Source organism: Gymnoscopelus microlampas, assembly GCF_963454915.1.
Source record: "Gymnoscopelus microlampas genome assembly, chromosome: 3".
Classification (NCBI taxonomy): Eukaryota; Metazoa; Chordata; class Actinopteri; order Myctophiformes; family Myctophidae; genus Gymnoscopelus; species Gymnoscopelus microlampas.
In genome coordinates this window covers 54,940,666-54,964,188 of record NC_139940.1, presented here as the reverse complement: position 1 = coordinate 54,964,188, position 23,523 = coordinate 54,940,666, and the positions used below count along the sequence as shown (strand labels likewise).

Genomic DNA, 23,523 nt, shown 5'->3' with positions numbered 1-23,523 from the left:
ACATTCCACAACTACAGTACAACTGTTTTAAAAAGCCAACAGAGCTCTTCTTACTCTCCTTTGTCTTTGTTATTTCACACAGTGGAAAAGCGTGAGAGACAGTGTAGGAGAGGCAGAAAGTAGGAAGGCTAAGAAGGAGACAGGCGTAGGGGAGACATTAGGAGAGCTGAGGGGAGTGTAGGAGTATGAGAAGGCTTTCCTAATAGAAAAGTAGTTTGTCTTTATTACATTATCACTGACAATATATCGTTGTCGGGCAGAAACCAGCTATCTCCATTTTTCAACATCAGTGAAAATCAGTGCTATAGACCAATTATTTGTTTACCAACATTGAGACTGGATGCACAGGTGATTGTTTCATGCAATCAATTCTCAACCTGTTGTTTTGGGGTGCGCTGGTTTCAGCACACCCCAACCCCCTCTTGCGCGTTGGCTAGTGCTGCGCGCCGTAGCGAGACCTGACAGAATGGGTTTGACGCTTGCGCAGTATGACGCTTGCAACCAGCGTGACGTCGTCTGTTAAGGGGTCTATAGAACACCCTTTACGTCTGTGCGTGGGTTTTACAAATATTGAACCAATGAAACGTAAAGTATTAAAAAAGCGCCTCTGACTAAACCTCCTAACTCCATTGGATCCTCAAACAGTCGGAACAACTAGCTAACTCCAACTTGTGGAGTTAGCTGGTTTGTCCCCCATCTCCACATTAATGGTAAAAACCCTCCTAACTCCACTTGAGCTGTATTTGGGTAAAGTGATGATAATTTAAGGACACATTCAAGTATCTGACAATGTATAAATAAAAGTCACCATACCAACTTTGATGAGGCAGTGTTGTGTTGATCTAAAAACATGTTTCTTTTTATTTTGGACATGGTATCTGCCCGACAGCAGATAATGAACAATATTAGGCTGTAACATCTTGTTATGAGTGTTGATTTTATTAACCCTAAACAGTTGTTGAACAGCACAGGTAATAGCCTATGTGAGTGAGATTAGAATAAAGTGTGCTCTTTTGGTAAGAACAAAACAAAAAAAAAACGAAACCTTTCATTTGGACCACTGAGACGGACAAATAGAAAAGGAAGATGGGTGCACACAAATAAAGAGGTGTAGAGGAACGCAGAGAAAAGAATAGAGAGAATGAGACGAGTCATGGAAGCAGAGGGGTGGAGGTACAGTACAGTGTGGATGGAGGGATGGATAGACCAGTGGTTCTCAAACTTTTTCATGTCAAGGACCCCCAAATTGACACGTATTAGCCCACGGACCCCCATTTGAAAAGATATATGCCAAGGACCCCCATAAGAGAAGATTTTTACGGCTCCAGCAGTGATTTTCAGCCATTTTATTTTCAAGGGCCGCCCAGTTTGACATGCATTAGGCTACGGACCCCCATTTAATGACATTTCCATCTCTGGGACCCCAATTTTTATTGTAAAATCAATGTTAATTTAACTCAGAGAGTGTACAAATGGAACCAAATGGACCCGTTAGGGTCCATTTGGTTCCATTTGTACACTCTCTGAGTTACAGACCCATAAGGGTCCTAACTCATTTAGCTGGGGACCCACTGTAAGCTCCCTCAAGAACCCCTGGGGGTCCCCGGACCCCACTTTGAGAACCAATGGGATAGACAGACGGAGGAGCGGTCTTACCTGAGACAGAGGCGGTGGGGCCCACCACCAGGTAACCCAGAGGGCTGGTGGAGTTACAGTCATCACCCACCCAGCCCAGGTGACACACACACCTCAGCTCACTGCTACACACCTGCAGATGACACAGATGCACACACACACACGCGCGCACACAGACGCACCCACACGTGCACGCGCACATACACACACACACACACACAGATAAGTTCATTACTAAACAGCAACAAGTACACTACACTCAAAGGAACATTTTTGAATAGCCAAACTATGATATAAGGTTAAAGTGGTTCAAATGATTGTGACGCTATATTAAAGAATTTGGCTGGGGACCCCCTGGAACCCCGCCAAGGACCCCAATGCCGTAAACTATGGAATACGGTATGCATGTACAGTAGGTTAACTCAGATAGTGTCTTCAGAATGGGTTTTCCTCTGCAGAATGACAAATCAACACACCTGTTTACGCACTTTAAACCATATTAGCAATTAGCAACTTAAACATTCATGGTTGAGTAATCGACGGGTGTAATTATGTTCTCCAACAGTAATACTGTTGGGATTTACAAACTGTAACACTCTATTACAGTGCACACAAATTAGGCCTGTTTTATGTAATGCTGTGATTTTATGCGCACTCGTGTGTGTGTGTGTGTGTGTGTGTGTGTGTGTGTGTGTGTGTGTGTGTGTGTGCGTGTGCGTGTGACGTGCGTGCGTGCGTGCGTGCGTGCGTGCGTGCGTGCGTGCGTGCGTGCGTGCGTGCGTGCGTGCGTGCGTGCGTGCGTGCGTGCGTGCGTGCACATGTACCCCATGTCCAGAGCAGATGGTCTTGTCGGTGGTTCCTGGACAGGTGCTGAAGTTGAACTGCTGGATTGGGAGACACTTGTGGTTGAAGCAGATTCTATCCGTTCCACACGACGTCCCGTCTTCCACATACCCCAGGTCACTGTCTCCATCTATAAATACATGACCCCCACTACAACCACACACACGCACACGCGCGCACACACACACACACACACACACACACACACACACACACACACACACACACACACACACACACACACACACACACACAGTTATTTATCTATTTAGATATTCACTTATTTTCTTTATATTTTCTGAATTCTATCAGACAAAATTCAAGCCCAGCCATCTATAAACAAATGAATTAATTATCTATTAGCCCTAATGACTGATTATAAGGGAGATTTCACCCAAAATACAAAACTGTGCCCAGCCTTCAGTTGGACTTTCCAAGACAGATATGTCGCTATATGTTGACATTACTGTTCTCCTACTGCATGCCTTTCAGTTGTCTTTGGTAATAAGAATGAATTGATGACTTCTCATTCCTTTCGAAGTAAAATCCTTAGCGTTCATTTGACACAGAGAGTGTGTCTCAAATGACTGCGTACTGTACTGTGTTGTTATACAGTAGTACATAGGTTACAGCATAATTGGAAAACCAGTCAGATTGAAAAAGGAGCGCTCGTTTTCTTCGAGTTCACCTCTGTGGATTTGTTTATACCAGTGGTTCTCACCAAGGGGCAAGGCTTGGATATTTACGATGAGGCCAACACGGAAGCTTATGAATGGCCAGAGTGAGGCACTGTTTTACCCTGCGCCGACCTGCAGTGTCAGAAAGAATTTATTTTAACGCAAGTGAATGGGTTTTTGACAAACTTTAGACTAGATTTTCTTACCGTAATAAAAATTGTCATAAATTCTATGCTTCCAGTCGCTAGTTTAAAGTCTCCTTTCAATCATCATGATATGCGTTTTGCTAAATTATGGTCCCATTTATTCTAAAATTGACGATAAAGTAGGCTATGCTCCAGGAGGGGCGGGATGATTTGATTGACAACCTACACAACCAATAGCATTCATTCCCCGCCCTACTCTTGATTGACAAGCTACCCAACCAATAGCATTTTTGGGGGTTGTTTTCCGGTTCGCTGGTCACGTGTCTGGTCTCAACCAATAGCGTTTGAGTTCCGGCGTGGCCAACTGTATATATTAACGATGGAGGAATGCACGTTTCTGAACTATCGGCTTCATTTTCGTTCTGTAGAAAGCAGGGGAGTGGCTTTGTCCATTCTTTTTTACAGTCTATGGTTCTCACACGTTTTCATGTCAAGGACCCCCAAAATGATATGTATTTGGCAAAAACATCTCAAAAATATTTTGTTCTAGCAAAGATTTGAGTTACAAATGTTCGCTTTAAAAATATATATATTCAAGATTTGCACAACATTGTTCACGATTTAAAAATAAATAAAACCAATGGTATATATACAGTACCTGCAGTCCAGTGAGGTACTGTGCTGGGCCAGGGGGACAGAGAAGGTGGTCAGGCCTCCTTGCAGTTCTCCCAGGCGGGGGGCCGGTGAGATGTTGGAACACAGCAGGTACCCACAATGTATGTCTCTGAAACACAAAGGAATAGGCTCTATGCACAGCAGCCATATCATCACTTCCTTCACAGGTGTTACCAATGATACTAACAAGTAAGACGCGCGAAATGAAATGGCCTGTTCAGACACGCCCATTCAGAAAACCCATGAAATGAAGATGAAAGACTGAGTGTTAAAAAAAACAATTTTTTTTTTAGTACAAGGGACACTTGGGGAGCCCAAAAATATATATACATTTTTTTTTAAAGTTACATTCATGGTGTATCGCCTTTAATTAAACAAAGAAGCAAACAGCATTCCGGGTCTCCCTTGTAAACATGAATCTAAATAATTGACCACCTCCCCTGCCATCCTTGCACTATACCTACTATTCAGTTAACCACGCTCTGCAATTAGCCAAATACAGTATTCAAACCAGAACAGACATGATAATTGGTGCAGTTGTAAACAGTAATTCTACACACAGCCTACAGTACTATCACAATAACAATGTGACCCAATGGAGAGCTCTTTTGAATATTTGGCCTGACGTTGGTGCTGGATGAAAGGTCATGGGGACTATACGGGTAATCTGTTTGTGTATAATATCTGTACATGTACACAGTATGCATGTATCTGTATTACTGTGTGCTCACTACATTACATGTGCGTGTACAGTATATGATATTATTAGTATTAGGGCGCTCGGGTGGTGCAGTGGTAAAGTCACTGCCCACCGGCACGGAGGTTGTGGGTTCGAATCCACCGCGGTGCGTCCTGTTTTTGTCGAGCGTCTACAAGAACACAATTGGCCCGTGTTCTGGGGAGGGAAGCCGGGCGGGGAGGAGGGTGATATCGGTCATTGCATGTACTCCTACGGGCTGGGGTCGGCACCTGTCAGCGGGGAGTGTTGGGCGGGAGGAGTAGGACGAAGGCTCTATGTCCTCCCGGTGGGGGCTCCTCACTGGCAGGTGAGTCACTGGGATACGACAGCAGTGACACCACAGAAATGTGTGTGGGGAGGAATTAATTGACATTCCTTACCTCCTTCACAGGTGTTACCAATGATTCTAATGAAGGCTCTGTTCCATTTCGTGTAGCACAGTGGTTCTGAAACTTTTTCAAGGACCCCCATAACTCTGAGAGTGTAGCACATTAGTACACTCTCAGAGTTACACACCCGTAAGGGGAGAAAAAGGGGTAAAAAATAATTGGCTACTCTAAATAAAAAAATGAAACAAATTTAAAAAAGATATTATTAGTATTATGTTTGTCATGCTCAAGTGAGAGGTAGTGCAAACAAATGAATTGGTTTTGTTTTTAATTTGCAATTAATGCAACGTTTTATTACATTTTCGGCGTGTATCCCTTCTTCTGTCTCTTATAAAGACAAAATAAAAACATATATATTCATATAAAAAAGAAATAAAGTCAAAAAACGGAACAGACTTACTGTTTGTTACATTGTATCCAGGTGTCTTTGTCCTTGCCACAGTTTCCCTTCTCCGTCCCTTCGATGTTCAGCTTCTCGTAACAGAACTTGTCTGCAGCTGTGGCCTCTAGTGGTGAACAAAGCACACAGCTCTGAGTATCACTAGTGTCGATGACGATCAATGCATTGATCGTCACTAGCGTGTGCAAAGGCTGCGCGTGCAAAGGCAACACTACTTTGGTGTATTTTAACCACATGAACCCTAGCATCCCTATTCTCGGGGCGAACGTTCAGCGAAAATAGCAGATCAACAACACGACAGTTTGTGACCTTGTAGATCAGCTATTTTCGGCAAAGAGATTTGGTGGATGGAAAAAAGAAGCGGGCCAAGTATGTACGGTTTAAGTGGTTAAACAAACAGAACATCAGCATAAATAATAATAATAATCTGCGTACTGTTTTGCAAGATCACAAGATCAATGTTTCGGTCAGCTAAAGATTTTAATAAAAAATATGAAATGATACACTCCTGTGCAACCATTTCAACTCATCTTTTGATAAAGAAACAGAACAGATATAAGATATGTCAATACATCTGAACAGAAGAGAGTAGAAGGCACCGAAGGGAAAATAAACAGACTTAATGACCATGTAATACCCTCACTGCGTTAAATGTAGCAAGGATATTTAACACGTTGAAGGAATATCCAAGGTACTTTTGACACTTACTCTCTCCCCAGATGTACTTGCACTGTCTGTCTTTGGTTTTACACCTCCCGTTGAAACAGCGACCCTGCACAGAGAGACACACGGATGTTTCACACATAACGGGCACTAGTGTTGACATCATCTTCATTATGTCAGTGGTTCTCAACCTTTAATCACATTTGAACTGGGGACCCATAATCACATTTGAACTGGGGACCCCCCACCCTGACAAGCACTTGGAATTGTAGGAATTGGGGCATTACATTTTGTTTGACTCGGTTCCACAGATAAATGATGTGACAATAGCCGATCTACATGCGAGCATGTAGATCGGCTATTTTCACAACATTTGCCTCTAAATGTTTGAAAAAAAGATATAATATATATATATATATATATATATATATATAATGTATTGTGTTAATTACTTTTGATGCAGTAATGGTCTTATTTTTAATTATGGTTATTATTATTGTCTCCGCCAGTGCCCGATTTTTGCGAAACAATTTTTTTGACAGTACTCCTACAGATTTTGTCCAAACATCACGCAAATCGGTACACAGTATCTCTATAGTCATTAAAGGAAACCAGGCTTTCAGATTTTCCATATTCCATCCTTTCTTCTTCGAGTCCATAGCAATCTTAGATGTCGTTCTGCCAGTATCGGGCACAGGCCACAGCTGATGGAATAGGTTCTGCCAGGTCCTCTGGACTGCACCGGGGGCCGTCGGCACAATCCAGCAGGTGGGACATTGTCTGCTCTGATCCACAGCTGCACGTGTCTTCTGCTGTGTAATTCCAGGCTTTCATCAGTGCTTTGCTCCTCCCCTGTTCCACACGCAGTCTATTTAGTGACTTCCAGGTTGCCCAGCCGAGGTCGTGGCCACTAGCGAGGCTTTCCGTTGGTATGATCCCTCTGTCCAGCCATTCAAGAGCTCGTGTGTTGTTACTTTCCCATTCATCTTCCCAGATGTTGGTCCTTGCTGCTTGTTTGGTTGTCTGGAGGGGCACGACTGTCTGCACAAAACTGGCTCTGGATCGGAGCCTGCGTGGAGGTGCTACGTGGCCATGCAGGGGGTGTCTGATGTCTGTCTCCTGTGTTCTCCGTTCATCTTGAGCGATACCTAGTCGTCTGATGTGCGGGGGAGAGATGCCGGCTAGCGCAAAAAGGCACGGGATAGGCGTTGTCTTGACGCATCCCGTGATGATGCGGCAGGTGTCGTTCAAAGCTGTGTCGACCAGTTTGGTATGGCGTGATCGGCTCCAGCTTGAGCAGGCATACTCTGCTGTGGAGAAACACAGGGCCATGGCAGTTGCACGGATTGTTGGTGGATCTGCACCCCACTTGGAGTTCACTAGTTTGCGCAGGATGTTGTTGCGGGTGTTGACCTTGGCTTTGGTGTTCTCCAGGTGTTTCTTGAAGGAGAGTGTCCTATCCAGTGTAACACCAAGATACATGGGATGCGTGTGGTTGGACAGTTTGTGGCCATCCCAGGTGACGCTCAGTTCTTTTTTAGCGTCTCGGTTCCATCCTGATTGGCTGAGATTGGCTTCCAAAGTTTGCAGGAATGCTCAGTTTTGAACAAAATGCCTCAAATCACGAACACAGCGTGCGATTTCGGTGAAACTTTGCACGCACATTCTCACTAAGCAGAGGAAGAAATGCCACTTGAATGCCACTGATTTAAATCAGCCTCATGGTGGCGCTATAACAGGCCGATTCGTGTTTTTACCTGTAACTGCGCCGATCTGTGTAAAACTTTGTATGCGCACTCCCTAGAGGCCAAAGAAAACCCTTTGCCCTGCATTTTTGTCTCCGCCAGGCCGATTTTTCTAAGATATTTTTTTTTACTTTCGATGCCTTCATTGATAGGACATTAGGCTGACAGGAAATGGGGAGAGAGATGGGGAGTGACACGCAGCAAAGGTCGTTGGGATCGGGACTCGAACCCGTGACACGCTGTCAGGCTAAACTGAGCCTAGGTGCCCGGGCCGCTACGTCAATCGGTACACATGATCTCTCACATGATCAAGACGGATCGGTGTGATTTTTGTGGCCCGTTTTGAACAAAATGCTGCAAATCATGAACGCAGCGTCCTATTGCGGTGACACCTTGCACGCACATTCACACTACGCTGAGGAACAAATGCCACCCTTTCAACATTACTCCTACAAATTTTGTCCAAACATCACACAAATCGGTACACATTATCTCCATAGCCTACCAGAGACTCCACCGATCATCAAATAATTGACTTAGGAATGCGACAAAAACAAACAAATCTCAAGACTTGAGATGGGGGTGTAATTGATAGAAAATACGATTTTTTTTGGCGAGTGAATTCCTGCCGACAGAACGTTACCCACACATTGTTACCAAGCTGATGTCACTGTAACGTTGAGCTCTTCATTAAAAATACAATCCACCATCCATGGTGGAGGGTACTCGTTTTCTTATTTTAGTTGTAAACATTTTCTGCAGAATCAGTGCTGATACTGCATATTCTTTTATTTTTGTTTTAAACTGCATATTCTTCTTTGGTGTTTGTCCTTGCCACAGTTTCCCTTCTCCGTCCCTTCGATGTTCAGCTTGTCTGCAGCAGTGGTCTCTAGTGGTATCCCTTTAAGCTAATCATCTGGGGACCCCCCAAAATCATTTGGGGACCCCCCCTGGTTGAGAACCACTGCATTATGTCACCTCACTGGCACATTTTGTCAGCAAATACGGCAGGTGATACTGTAAACACCCGATGAACTCACCTGGTCCTTCTCACAGGTGTAACCATCCATCTTGTGGACATTTGGTGGACACTGTAACACAAAAAGACGGCTCCTAAGTCACACACAGTCGCTTGTCGTTCGCGGCCCACCCATCTGACCACTTAACACATTCGGCTACTGTGTTAAGTGGTCAGGATGGGTGGGCCCCGCGTGCATTTACAGAGCAGGTTTATTTTAATGATCAATCATTCGATTGTGTTCCGGCTTGAATGAATGGAACTAACTTAAAGTACTATACTTTCTAGTACTATAATTTCCTATTTATTGTATCACAATGGAAACCCATTTTTGGAGGTCTTAAAGAAAAAAATACCATGACATTTTTTCTATTACATACATTTTTATATTAATGTTATATTATCAATACAATCTTAGTGTTTTGCCAATTATTTGGGGTTAGTGTCTTCATCCAGCAGCAGCAGACTTAAGGTCTAACATACAGCTACAGCCACACAAGCAGAGAAGGACATTTCATTTGATACAAGTGCTCCCAAAAAAATATATTATTTGTGTTATGTTGCAGTTTTTCACATTGTCTATCTTGGGTGGAAATAAAAAGCCCTTGTGAACACCAGTGGAGCATGGTCTATTCTGCCTCAGAACAAAACAATTTAGGAACGGTTATAGTAACTGAATATATTTTGAAATGCTATCTTTTGTTACATTTTTATTACACAATACTTACCTTTTCAAGCCTGCAGCTGACAAATAATCCAAAGAATAAAAAAACAAAAACTAACTAAAACTATTAGCATTTTCCAAAAATAAAAACTAGCAAATCCGCTCTAAAAACGAATTAAAACTAACTGAATTAGAAAAAAAGATATTCAAAATGAACTAAAACTAAACTAAAATGAAAAATCCAAAGCTATTATAACCTTGCTCCGGAGCTTGGGGATTTTTTTTTCTTCTTCATGTTGCAAGGTCCTTGCGCTACAATACTGTACATAACCAGTTTAGCGCTATAGGGCATAAAAAGATACCACTGTACTGTATATGACCCATCTCACAATAAGTTGCTGATACAGTACCTGTGTTGTTTGCACCTCCAAGACAATGGCAAGTAACCGTGTGTCTCAAAGAATAGGAAGTCAGTGTATTTGTAAATAAAGAGGTCAAGTTTCACACTGGGGATGTTTGCAGTTAGTTCTACCTGGCTGGAGTTTCCTGTGCAGTTCTCTGGGATGTCGCAGTCATTCACCGCATCTCTGCACACCACACCCATGAACTCCATCTGCACACAACACAACAACACAATATTATACTTATTACTTATACCAGTGATTCTCAACCTGTGGGTTGGGTCCCCATGTGACAATTTAAGGACTTTGAAAACTTTTTTAAAACCAAAAAAGAAAAGGAGAAAAAAAGAAAAGAAAAAGACCATTACTGCATCAAAAGTCCCCAACTGGGGTTTGAACTGGGGTCCCCAGTTCAAATACGATTATTTTGGGGGGTCGCGGCCTGAAAAGGTTGAGAACCACTGACTTATACAACAGCCAAAGATGTGTTCCAAATGTGTCGTTAATTTCCATGAACCACATTAAACCTGGTGTCCTAATTCTAGTGACAGGGGCTGTGCATGTGTGTGTGTGTGTGTGTGTGTGTGTGTGTGTGTGTGTGTGTGTGTGTGTGTGTGTGTGTGTGTGTGTGTGTGTGTGTGTGTGTGTGTGTGTGTCCGCCGCTACCTGACAGTTGTTGCAGCAGAGTCCATCGCTGCACTTGGAGCCTTGCGTCAGAGTGCATCCCTTACAACAGCTCTCTCCTTCTCTGGCACACTCCTACAAAACACACACGCACACACACACACACGCACACGCACACACACACACACACACACACACACACACACACACACACACACACACACACACACACACACACACACACTTATCACAAACCAATTTTGCAATACTAATCTAATTCTACAAGTACAACTATAGTAATGATAATGCAAATACATATCGTTTCTGGTAACAATAATGTTACCAGAGACACAAAGACCCAGACCTAAATGTATACTAGCGCAGTGGTTCTCAAAGTGGGTCGAGAGGGACATTTGGTGGTCCTTGAAAGGTGGTCCAAATGGACCATTACAGGTGCGTAACTCTGAGAGTGTACATTCCTCAGAAATGAGTTATGGGGGGTCCTTGAAAATAAACATTTTGAGAACCACTGTGCTAGGGAACTCATAATGTGCCACACCGTAGCAAATCAGTGTCATCCTATAATACATTGCAAAACCCAAAACCCAAAAACAAACCCTGCCACTGTGTGGGAATAAACACAAAAACAACATATCAATGTCACTAACAACACACCCCACAACGCGCAGAATGACTACGCGCAGTCTGTAGGCCACTTCACACTGCTCAGCACACATCTGCCCCCTCGCAGCATAATTAATTGCGGCCAACACAAACTCACAACATTACGGTCGGCCATATTGTTCCTTAGCGTCATCGCCGAACACCGCCCAGCGAGACCCAAACCGCGAGGTGGACCAAATTTCGTGTACACCATTTGTGTTACCTTTTATTTCCTCCGAGGTGGAAACTGGAAAGTCTGGTGATGCAAGGTTAGTTCCAGCACGCTGTGTGTGTGTGTGTGTGGACTACTGCATGCTTTTGTGGGTCTTTGCGAAATCCCGAAGTGGAGTTTATTGGTCATTGGAACGGTGATGCACGTCACCCCTTTGTCAAGTGGGTATTTTCAAACCCTGGAATGGATTTAGGGGAGCATCAGTGTTTGTGTTGGAGCGCCTCAGTGCGGCTGCAGAGTTCATGTGCAACCTCTTGCATGCGGTTTTGCGGGGGTCCAAAAGGGTCCGCGATGTTTGGCGGGGGTCCCGACACTCCCAGGGGACCCGGGGGTCCCCCATATTGAATATCAGTGTTGCCACATTTGCGCCAGAAACAAGCAAACACCTTCATGAAAAAAAAAAAAACAGCCGAAGGGGTCCGCCATGTTCCAGGGGGGTCCCAACACTCCCAGGGGGTCCGCGGACCACCAGGGGGTCCACGGACCCCCACGTAAAAAAAAATATAAACATTTTTTTCAATTTTTTTTTTTTTTTTTTTTACTTTTGGAAAGTTCTATCCCACCATTTTGGTACCCCAAAATAAGTGCGCCATCACAGCCCTAAAGTCTGCACTAGGGCTGGTAACATTCCTCAGAAATGATATTCGAATATTGGTCTTAAAGATTGGCAGATATTCGAATATATTTGAATATTATTATTATAAAAAAAACATTTTTTTTTAGTATGTTTATTTGACAGGGACAATATAAAAAACTATGTATTAAAGACGCACTGAAGTGACATTTTCGGTCATTTTATTTTGAAGGTTCAGCCCGAAACGTTGGCTCAACGACTCTAAACCAATCAGAAGGTCCCATCCCTTCAGGCTATGGGACGTTGGATCTCAATCACTTCAGCCGTGCTGGCACACGGCTAGTGTTTGTTTACAAGTGAGAGAGAGACGGCCAGTGAAGCACGTTTGCTACTACCTGGCTTATTTCGAACCTATAATGTTTTCAGATACATATTTTAGTGTGCAGATGAAGTTTAAAATGAGTAATACACTCATCTTCAATGAGATTCAAAACGGAGTATCTCTGTAATTAAAATCAGCTGTGTTTGAAGAACGTGCAGCTATGGGAATCAAACAGGTGCATGTAATCAAGATTCATTTATATTCGTGAAGGCTGTATTATGTCATCACGCAGCACGTTTTCGTTTACAGGAAGTAATTAAGATTGGCTTTTTAGGGACTTTAGATGTAAAAATTCACAAAAATCATTTTTCCCCCATTTTTTTGGCATCTATTGTTAGGTATGCCCATATGATGACCACGGATATGCTCTAAAAGTGTGAAAAACATATTTTTCATTTCACTACACCTTTAAGCGCTCGGATCCAATAAAACATATATTTTGTTTGTTTTTATAACTTGATACATAGTTTTTTGTATTGTCCCTGTCAAATAAACATTAAAAAAAATATCAAATCGAATATTAATTTTCATATTCGAACATACATATTTTCCCCATATTCGAGTATTGAATATTCGTTTACCAGCCCTTGTCTGCACAGAAGAACACAGTCAGTTTCAATTGCAATGTTCCAGTTGACAGGCCAGCCTGGTGATAAGCGGTGTTCAGGCCTTGTTCAGCAGTCTGACGGTAGCCGGGTGGAACTACGGTACTACGGACTACGGTACTTAACAGGTTACACTGGGACCATTGTAATGCAGGAGACGGCAGCTTTAGCTTTGTGAAAGGTGCGAATGGGGCAGCCAATGTATCACTGCAGTAACGTGAGCGTCGCGGCCGGCGGCTGTGTCTATTGTCGTCGGGGCAGAATTATTTCTTTCTGTCGAATCTTGCCCAGGAGTTTGAGCAGCTTAGACAGGGCAGGCCGGGGTCTTTAGACCGGGCCGTGGCCCCAGTGGCCCTCATGACGCTTCGCCAGTGCCAGGAATGCCAGCCGTGGCCATTTAACACTTCCTGCTCCAAGAACTAATCTCCTCAAACACACAGTTATGTATAGAGATCTATATCATTCTGGAACTGTTACATCTCACACAAAATAAATCATCATTCAAGATAGCTTTAAAGACACACTTGTTTGCAGCAGACCACGTGACCAGAATCGTGATCTTATGTTGTATTTAATGTAATTAAAAAATCACACCCTGTGTGAAGGTAATAATAATAATAATAATGGATTTTATTTATAACGCACTTTACATTTACAGGAAATCTCAAAGTGCTTACAGAAGGCAGTAGCATAAGAACAGAAAACATCACACCAATTAAAAGAAAACAACTAAAAACAATTAAAACATGGGGCATAAAGCCTAGAGGTAAAACCAGCTAAAAAAATGCTTTGCTAAAAAGGTAAGTCTTTAATCCTCTCTTAAAGCAGTCGACCGACTGTGGTGCTCTTAGGTGGACAGGGAGGGCGTTCCACAGTTCGGGTGCGACTGAGCAGAAAGCCCGGTCGCCCATGGTGCGTAGTTTGGCCTTGCAGGTGTTGAGGAGGTTGGTGTTTGAGGAGCGGAGGTTACGGGTCGAGGGCTGTAGGGAGACTAGGTCCTTGAGGTATGAGGGAGCGTTGCCGTGGATGCACTGATGTGTCAACAGGGATATTTTGTATTGGGTCCGGAAAGCAACGGGAAGCCAATGGAGTGAACGGAGGATGGGTGTGATGTGTTCATGTTTGCGCACTCTCATCAGGACCCTAGCAGCGCAGTTCTGAATATACTGAAGCCTTTGAAGGCTTTTGCTAGGGATCCCGATGAGAAGTGCATTGCAATAGTCCAACCTGGAGGAGACAAAGGCGTGGACGAGCTTTTCTGAATCTGCTAGCGTAAGTGTGGGGCGGAGTTTTGAAATGTTTCTGAGGTGAAAGAAGGATGTTTTGCATAGGTATTTGACATGGGCCTCGAAGTTAAGGTGAGGGTCCATTTTTATTCCCAGGTTTGTGACAACTGGTGAGAGGGGGAGGTCCTGTCCGGAGAAGGTGATGCTGGTTATGGGGGATGTTTTTATCTGGTGTGGGGTGCCTATGAGAATGACTTCGGTTTTGGAACTGTTTAGCTGCAGAAAGTTGTTGCTCATCCACGCCTTTATCTCCTCCAGGCAGGTAGTGAGAGTGGATAAGGGCGGTAGTGGTGATGAGGATGATGATGATGATGATGATGATGAGGCAGAGGAGGTTTGCTTGGTTTTTATGTATAGTTGTGTGTCATCAGCATAGCAGTGGAAAGATATTCCATGCCTGCTGATGACACGGCCAAGGGGTAGCAGGTACAGGGTGAACAGGGTGGGGCCGAGGACAGATCCCTGGGGGACACCACAGGTGACAGGCTGGGTGAGAGATTTTAAGCCTCCCAGGGAGACATACTCTGTCCTGCCAGAGAGATAGGACTTGAACCAGTCTAGTGCTGAGCCAGTTAGTCCGATGGTGGAGTGGAGGAGGGTGAGAAGGATGCCATGGTCGACGGTGTCAAACGCCGCGGAAAGGTCCAGGAGGATGAGCAGAGAGGGGGAGCCATCATCAGCTGCCATTAGGAGGTCGTTTGTGACCCTGACCAGGGCGGTTTCCGTGCTGTGGGCGGAGCGAAAACCAGATTGAAATGTTTCATAGAGATTGTTGAGGTTGAGATGGTTTTGAAGTTGTGTGGACACTACTTTCTCCAGAATTTTTGAGAGGAATGGGAGATTTGAGATCGGCCTGTAGTTTGTCAGAATGTCTGGGTCTAGGGAGGGCTTTTTGAGGAGGGGTGTTAGAATGGCAGTTTTAAGAGCGGGTGGAATGTGGCCGGTCCGGAGGGAGAGGTTGATGATTTTGGTGATCAGGGGACTTATTGCAGAGATGTTGAGTTTGACTAGGGTGGTAGGAAGGGGGTCCAGGGCACAGCTAGAGGGCTTCATCCTTCCAACAATATCCTCAACCTCCTGCTGCGTGGTGTTGGTGAAGCAGGAGAGCAGGTGGGAAATCCCAGACTGTGGGACAGCAGTTGGGACAGGTGGAGTGACGGGGCCGGAGAGGAGAGAGCGGATGTTGTCTACCTTGGTCCTGAAGAAGTTGAGGTAGGTATTGCACTGTTCCTCTGTGGTGTTGGTGTGTTTAGAGGTTTGTGGTTTCAGAAAGTGGTTGATGGTGGAAAATAGTGTCTTAGAGTTGCCAGGGCTATTGTTGATGATATTTGAGTAGAATTTTGACTGTGCCTCCCTGAGGGACCTTGAATAAGCCTTCTGATGCTCCCTATAGGCCAATTTATGGACAGTTAGTCCAGTGGCCTTGAATCGCCGCTCGAAAACACGCCCAGCAGCCTTCATTTTTCTCAGCTCACCAGAGAACCAGGGGGCTGAGCGGGAGAAAATGACAGTTCTAGTTTTGACAGGGGCGTGGAGCTCGAGGAGGTTTTGCAGGTTGACGTTGTAGAAGTCCACTGCTTCGCTGGCTGATGAGGGAGTTGTAGAGGAGAGATGCTCAAGGTCTGAGGTCATGGTGTCCTGGTTGATATGTTTGAAATTTCTAAAAGTGATTTGGCGTTTGGGTTTGGCATGAGAGGGGGGAAAGGGCAGCTCCATTGAGATGACCATATGGTCGGACACACCCAGTGAGTATACCATCAGATTGCTGATGGGGGCGGAGTCAGTGATGACCAGGTCAAGCGTATGACCCTTTTTGTGTGTAGCAGTGTTTACGTGTTGCGTGAGGTTAAGGGAGTCCAGTATTTGAAGGAAATCAGATGCAAAAGGACAGGATGGGTTGTCCACGTGGATGTTTATGTCGCCAAGTATTTTGATGCTGGTAGAAGTTGTGCAGAGTGTGGTGAGAAGGTCGTGGAATTCTGAGATGAAAATTGAGTTTTGTGTTTTTTTGGGTGGCCGGTAGATGAGAAGCAGGGTCATGGAAAATGGGGGTTTACACTTAAATGCGAGGCACTCACATGAGGACAACGATGGTATAGGGACTGGGGACAGTTCTAGGTGTTTTTTGTGGAAAATAGCTAAACCACCGCCACGTCCGGTGCTGCGGGCCCACTCCTGATAATTATAGTCAGGGGGACATGCTAGGTTTAGATTTGTAAACTCCCCTGGTTTGTGCCAGGTTTCAGTGAGGCACATGAAATCAAGTCCCTTGTCCAGAATGTGAGTGTGTATCAGAGCTGGTTTGTCTGTGAGTGATTGTATATTTAAAAGTTCTATTTTGAGAGTTTGTGTGTGGAGGAATCTCTGGAGAGGCTGAAGTAGACTGAAATCCACTCCACGTATTTTTTGCTGCCTGGTGGTAGTGCACTCCACTCCAGGTTTTCCAGATAGCTTGTAGTGACGCAGCAGGCTCGCGATGTTTCCAGTGCTGCTAAAGGGTCCCATGTCACCAGTGCTCTGATGACGTGTTTGGGGTGCGACGGAGCGTTCGGTGGAGCAGATGGTTGGAATAACATGACCAGAGTGAGAATAAACAAACTGTCGGCGGGAGGATCTGTGTGTGTAGCGGGTTCGGCGAAAAAGTCCAAGTTGTTTAATAACTGAAATGCATGCTGGAATGGCGCTGATGTTACATTCCAGCAGTTTGGAGATGGAATATGTCAGCATGATGCCGGTCGGAGAGACAAGTTTGTCTGGAGTTAGCCGTTAGCCAGCGATAATCCACGGTGCCGGTGGAGCCAGGTGACGGGGACGAAGTGCTGAGACAGTCGGGTTGACTGCAGCACCAGTCGCCCGTTTGCTGGGTGGCTGTTTGGCAGCTGGCTGTGAAGGCAGCGGTCCCAGGCAGCGAAGGCCTAACCGCACCGGGGACAGCTGTTGGGCTGCCCGGGTGTATACCTCACAGCAACAGGTTATCCAGGAAGGGCATGCAGCGCTGGAGCGGCCGCACGTTGGAGATTGAAGGGCGGCGAGCCAGCTATAGAGGAAGCGGTCCCAGGCAACGATGGCCTAACCGTGCCGGGGACAGCTATTTGGCTGCCCGGGCAAGACCTCACTGCAGCGGCGGAGAAAATGGACGGACCCGCTGCTGACCGTGGTTGGAGATGGTCAGATGGACGGTAGCAGGTAGGCAAAACAGCCGTTGGGGTCGTTTCGGTCCGTGCAAAAAACAGCAGCAACAACAACAACAACAACAGGGCTTTCTCGCTAGCACACACTTAAAAACACTTAAAAGACTAAAACAGTATAATACGATAGGACTAATCACTAAAATAAACGAGCGACGGAGAAGCGGCGAACAGACAGCGCCAGCGTCCTCTCACGTCCTCTCGTAGAGGAAGTAGCGGCGCCTTTGATACATTTTGTCATCGATATGTGTTTATAATGTGTTTATAGCCATGTGTCACGTGAAGCTTGACCAATCACTTTGTTGACGCACCTGACCATTCAGAGCGTTGACGGGTCTGACCAATCAGAGCGTTGACGGGTCTGACCAATCAGTGCGTTGACGGGTCTGACCAATCAGAGCGTTGATGGGTCTGACCAATCAGAGCGTTGACGGGTCTGACCAATCAGAGCGTTGACGGGTCTGACCAATCAGAGCGTTGACAGGTCTGACCAATCAGAGCGTTGACGGGTCTGACCAATCAGAGCGTTGACGGTGAACACGGACAAAGTCAGGTATAGAGCAGGATCCGCTAAAAATCACACCCACCCAAAAGCGCCGCTAAAAATCACACCCAGTGTGAAGAGAGTGGTGCCGTTGAAAGTGTAACTGGTTGCATCCTTGTGTTGCAATCAGCAACATGTGAAGCTTGACCAATCAGCCGTGCTCAAACATACGGACGGACATACGGACGGACGGACATACGGACACACGGACATACGGACACACGGACAAAGTCAAATGTAGGAGTGGTTGGCACCACTCAAAAAAGACTAGTGGAGATCCATTCAGTAAACAATAAACTAGTAACGATAATGATTATAAACATGTCATTGTGACGTCATCATGACCTCATCGTGACCTCATCAAGAGTGTTCATAAGCCACCGCGGTCCCAGGGACCAATCAGATTCCCACTTCAAACCCCGTGACTCCATGTCGGTGCTCCGCTCTCTCAACTCTTTCAGAGCGTCTGTCTAAAGAAAGGAGAGGGAAGAGAACGACACCGAGCTAGCGTTTCTGAGAAGGAGGGCAGGGATTATCTGCTCCGAAAAGAGGCTCTATGGCTGAGAGGAACACCTGGGACAAGGAAAGGGTAGAGCACCGGAGGGCGCTCTGGGACAGCTACCAGAAAGAGTCGCAGTTTCAATGCGCACTGGACCAGATCAAGGACGAGCTGAGGAAATGTCGGATGGAAAACGAAATTGTGGTTCAGAAGGAGGAGCAGATAATCGGCCTCAAGCAGACTATGGCGGAGAGGCTCGTCATGTACGATAAAGAAAGGGAAGAGAGGAGTTGCAAGGAAAAGGAGCTCAAGGCCGAGTGCCGGAAGGTGCTCTCGGAGAACTATCAGATCGACCAACAGCTCCAGCTCGCACTGGATCGCCTCAGGACGTTGATTAAGAAGGAGAAAGAGAAAGACTCGGAGATAAAGACCCTCAAAGAGAACCTCGCCGAGAGGAATAACCTGTGGGAAAGGGGAAGGCACGACTGGACTAAGAAGGAAAGGGTGTTTAAGGAGGAGTACACAAAGACGACCTCGGAGAGCTCTCAGAAGGAGGTACACCTCCAGAGAGCGCTGGACCACACCAAGGAGGAGCTGAGGACGCTTCGGGAGGAGAACGAGGCTTTGATCAAGACGAACGCGGAGCTCCTTGGATACCTGAACCACGTCAAGGATAGCCATCACACCCAGATGGCTATCAGGAGACAATGTGATGAGGAGATGAAAGTCATATTGGAGAATTTCACGGAAGAGTAAAGAAGCTGGCTGGAATGTGGGTTATTAAATGCACCACGGGACAAAAGTTGCAGTTATTTTTTGTATGTATTAATATTAGTAGTAGTAGTTTTTTGTTTCGTTTTTTTGTCAGGCTTTTCTGCCTTTATTGATAGTCATGCCGTGTCCACAATGGCAGCTACAAAGCTATACAAATACAAAGGTGGGTGGAAAGGTTAAACAACACTTAGTGGTTTTGTAGATTTTGGGCATCACTTTGTATCGTCATGTCTCTGGCTTTCACTGGAAATGAATTGCCAAGGGCACGGTGGCGCAGTCGGTGGCACTGTCGCCTCACAGCTAGAAGGTCCTGTGCTTGATTCCCGCCTGGGGGGGCGCTGTGGGCGCCGGTGGCGTGTTCGCTCCTCCGCGTCATCAGCGCCCATACCCTAGGTGGGGTTGGTGGAAAGGCCTTCCTGTGTGGAGCTTGCATGTTCTCCCCGTTTCTCCTAGGGTAGGTAATACCCTCACAAGAACACGTAGAAATCCTGGTCGCTACGCCGCCTCCCCCTTTACAGCCCCGGGCGCCTGATGGAGGGGAAGGGAACTGGCTGGAATAATGTGTTCCTTCCACTCGCTACGTCCTACCGGGGAAACTCCCCCCTGTCAGTTGATAAGAAGGATAGGCTAAAAACAAATCTAAATCCAAACAGTAAAAAAAAAAAAAAATCTATATTTTTCAAAAATAGCAGATATACAAGCTCATAGCGCGGCACCGAGTGCCGCGCTATGAGCTTGTATATCTGCTATTTTTGAATAGCTAAAGAAAGCTAAAGTGACACAGATGCGTTCCAGGTCTTAATGGGTTTACCCATTTAGACCTGAGGCCAATTACTACAAATGTATGTTGCTATACCCAACAGGGGTTCCTGTCCTCAAAGGTATAGTTACAAATAGGGTTATAGTATAAAATAGTTCTGAAACGCCTGCAACCAGTTCTCCCGGGCAACCCGTCTACCTGTGATGTAACCCATGTAATGATGTCATGATGATGTCATACTGTACTCACCGCAGGGCTGCCACAGTCGCACTCCTCCCCTGGTTCCACGAAGCCATTCCCACATTCTGGAGGGTCCAGCAACTAACACGCACACGCACACGCACACACACACACACGCACACGCACACGCACACACACACACACACACACACACACACACACACACACACACACACACACGTTAAATGTTCAGTTTTAATAGCAGACATACATTTACATTGGCAAAGCAAGTGCCAAAATAAAATCTATTTAAAAACCAAGAAATGTATGTACAATTAAAGGGAAAATACAGCAATGTGTAAACAGAGCTATGTCACGTTGCAACCTGGACAAAACTAGCTTACAAAACCACAAAATGGTGTGTGCGTGTGCATGTTTGTGTGTGCGTGTGTGTGTGTGTGTGTGTGTGTGCGCGCGTGCGTGTGCGTTTGTTTGTGTGTGCGTGTGTTTGTTTGTTTGTGTGTGCGTGTGCGTGCATGCACACTTGTATTACAAATATAAGTTTGAGAAATGGTTGTTTTATGGTTAAAAAATATGTTTGAGTTAGGCATGTCGTGCCAAGTTATATACTTTGTATATGACTCGGTTTAGGGTAAAAATGGCATTTATAAAATTGCCATCCTAAGATGTTGATGTCCTTGCAGGTATTGTAACGTAAACCTGTGTGTGTGTGTGTGTGTGTGCGTGCGTGTGTGCGTGCGTGCGTGCGTGCGTGTGTGCGTACCTTGAGTGGTTTGTTAAAGAGACAGGCTCCACCTCCAGTGTGCAGGAAGTTGAGGTACTCCTCCACATTACAGTCTGAGAACCTCTTGGGCAGGTAGAAACTAGACACACACAAGCACAACGTTACACACTGCTGACCACAGACACACACACACACACACACACACACACACACACACACACACACACACACACACACACACACACACACACACACACACACACACACACACACACACACACACACACACAGCAACCACTATGTTGTCTGTGATGTGTATATATAAATTAACATCATGTCAAATGCTAAGGTTATTTTCAATGAATGACAAAAATAGCCTCTCAGTGAAACACGTCCACACTTTGTTCTGTTGAAAACGTGTAGTTCTACTAAGAAATCCCACTATAAAGCGATAGGATATACATTACTGATATAAAAGGCTGTATGGCCCGTCAGAAGTAATAGGCTCTATGCACAGCGGCCATATTGAAAATAAAATCGGGCCTCTTCATTACTTCCTTCACAGGTGTTGCCAATGCTATACTAATGAGGGTACCTGGACCCCACTTTGAGACCCTGTTTCCAGTGAGCCAACATGCACAATATCAACACCCACTCTGTTTGACCAGAATGGTCACTTAATTAGTATCACCTGTGAAGGAAGGCTGCTGTGAATAGAGCCTTTTGCCGTCGCTTCAAAATGACGCTGACTAAGCGAGGAGCGTTCCCATTCCTTAAAGCGAAATCTTATCGATTCCTACGTCCTCCTCGCCTCTCTTCCTCGCTCGGAGGCGGGGCTAGAGCTTGTTGAAACGAGTGCACACGGATGGAACTTTAAGTAATGGGATCTGGCTCTCATGAAATATAGTTTCATCTGGGAGCCTTCAATACGACAATGTGCAGACAGAGCAACTTTGGCAACATAGAAGACATGTTTGTTGTCTACACACACACACACACGCATGCGTGCGCACGCACGCACACATGCACAAACATTTTGTTCCCAGTGCCTGATGAATCCGCCAGCTGGACTTGCCAGAACAAGCTAAGTGACGTATCTGTCCTATCCTTGTTTATATAATCCTTGTCTTCCACCAGGAATTGAAGTTAGGAACAAACAGGAAGTAACAACGGCAACAAAAAACAAATCCCACAGAAGAGGAACGAGCTCAAACATCCTAACTGGACATGGATACCTCTGTGTAAAAAAAAACAGCTCAATGGTGGAGTTAGGACTTTAAAATGCTCTCCACAAGCCCACAGACACACAATGCATGCATCGCATGAATACACACACACAAACACACACACACACACACACACACACACACACACACACACACACACACACACACACACACACACACACACACACACACACACACACACACACACACACACACACCACAGTGTCAGTAGTTTAGTAGTGTAGTCAGACATGCATGAAACCGAAGAATTATTCTGTGAACATGACAGAGGTGCTTTCTCATTGAATAACAGTGTCTGAAATACCATTGACATATGACATGTTTTTTTGCCCTCTGTGGTGTTGTAACAATAGGTGCCGGGTTAGGGTTTCAGAATGGGAATGACATTGCAGACCGTTTCAATCGGTTAGTGATGGAGGAGGAAGGAAGGCGTAGTGATGAGACTATAGGCGTCGTTTTTGTTTTTCAAAAGCCCCCCCCCCCCCCCCCCCCCCCCCCCGTGCTGAACGATCACAACAACGGCGCGCGGCCAACATGAGTCATTCAATAGATAACATTTTGGTTTAAACGTAATCAGCAGGTGACTTCAGCCAACAAAAAAAAAACGAAGACAGTAAATACAGAAGAACGAAGTACACACACAAAACGATGATGAAAAATGCAGCCCGCTGTCTTTAACCACTTCAACCCTGATAGTCTGGCATGGCCGGCCGCCCCTCCAATTGGTCTGAAGAAACTGTTATTTCAAACAGTGGATAGAATAAGCGAGTAGTCCAGCGTTATCGCCAGACAACTATTCCACAAGCAAAATAGAGTCTGGAACACCACCTCCCGAAAGCCAAGAACGGAAGCTGTCATCTCTTCGTCATTTCCGCTCAAAATATATTTTAAAATATCTTTAATACATATTTTGTAATAGGCTCTATGCACAGCAGCCATATTATCACTTCCTTCACAGGTGTTACCAATGATACTAATGAAGGCTCTGTTCCATTTAGTGTAGCACAGTGGTTTCCACGACCCCCGATAACTCTGAGAGTGTACAAATGGAACCAAATGGACCCTTACGGGTCCATTTGGTTCCATTTGTACACTCCCAGAGTTACACACCCGTATAAGTGGACATTTGGAAGCCCATGAGGGTCCCTGGACCCCAACTTGAGACCCACTGGTGTAGCAGAGTGTTTCCAGTGAGGCCCAACATGTACGACATCAGCACCCTGAC

General features: G+C 45.4%; 1 protein-coding gene across 1 annotated transcript in view; it reads right to left on the bottom strand.

The window, feature by feature from the left end:
- Window positions 1–23,523, bottom strand: part of adam22 (ADAM metallopeptidase domain 22) — a gene marked incomplete at its 5' end in the record, with an annotated part of 156,500 nt that overhangs the window by 21,376 nt on the left and 111,601 nt on the right. The window contains 10 exons of the mRNA XM_084052404.1: window positions 1,657–1,768; window positions 2,460–2,628; window positions 3,960–4,085; window positions 5,505–5,610; window positions 6,213–6,276; window positions 8,953–9,003; window positions 10,127–10,207; window positions 10,662–10,754; window positions 20,376–20,447; window positions 21,091–21,190. Of these exons, the coding sequence (XP_083908530.1) occupies window positions 1,657–1,768; window positions 2,460–2,628; window positions 3,960–4,085; window positions 5,505–5,610; window positions 6,213–6,276; window positions 8,953–9,003; window positions 10,127–10,207; window positions 10,662–10,754; window positions 20,376–20,447; window positions 21,091–21,190 (974 nt within the window). The remainder of the gene's footprint in view (window positions 1–1,656; window positions 1,769–2,459; window positions 2,629–3,959; window positions 4,086–5,504; window positions 5,611–6,212; window positions 6,277–8,952; window positions 9,004–10,126; window positions 10,208–10,661; window positions 10,755–20,375; window positions 20,448–21,090; window positions 21,191–23,523) is intronic.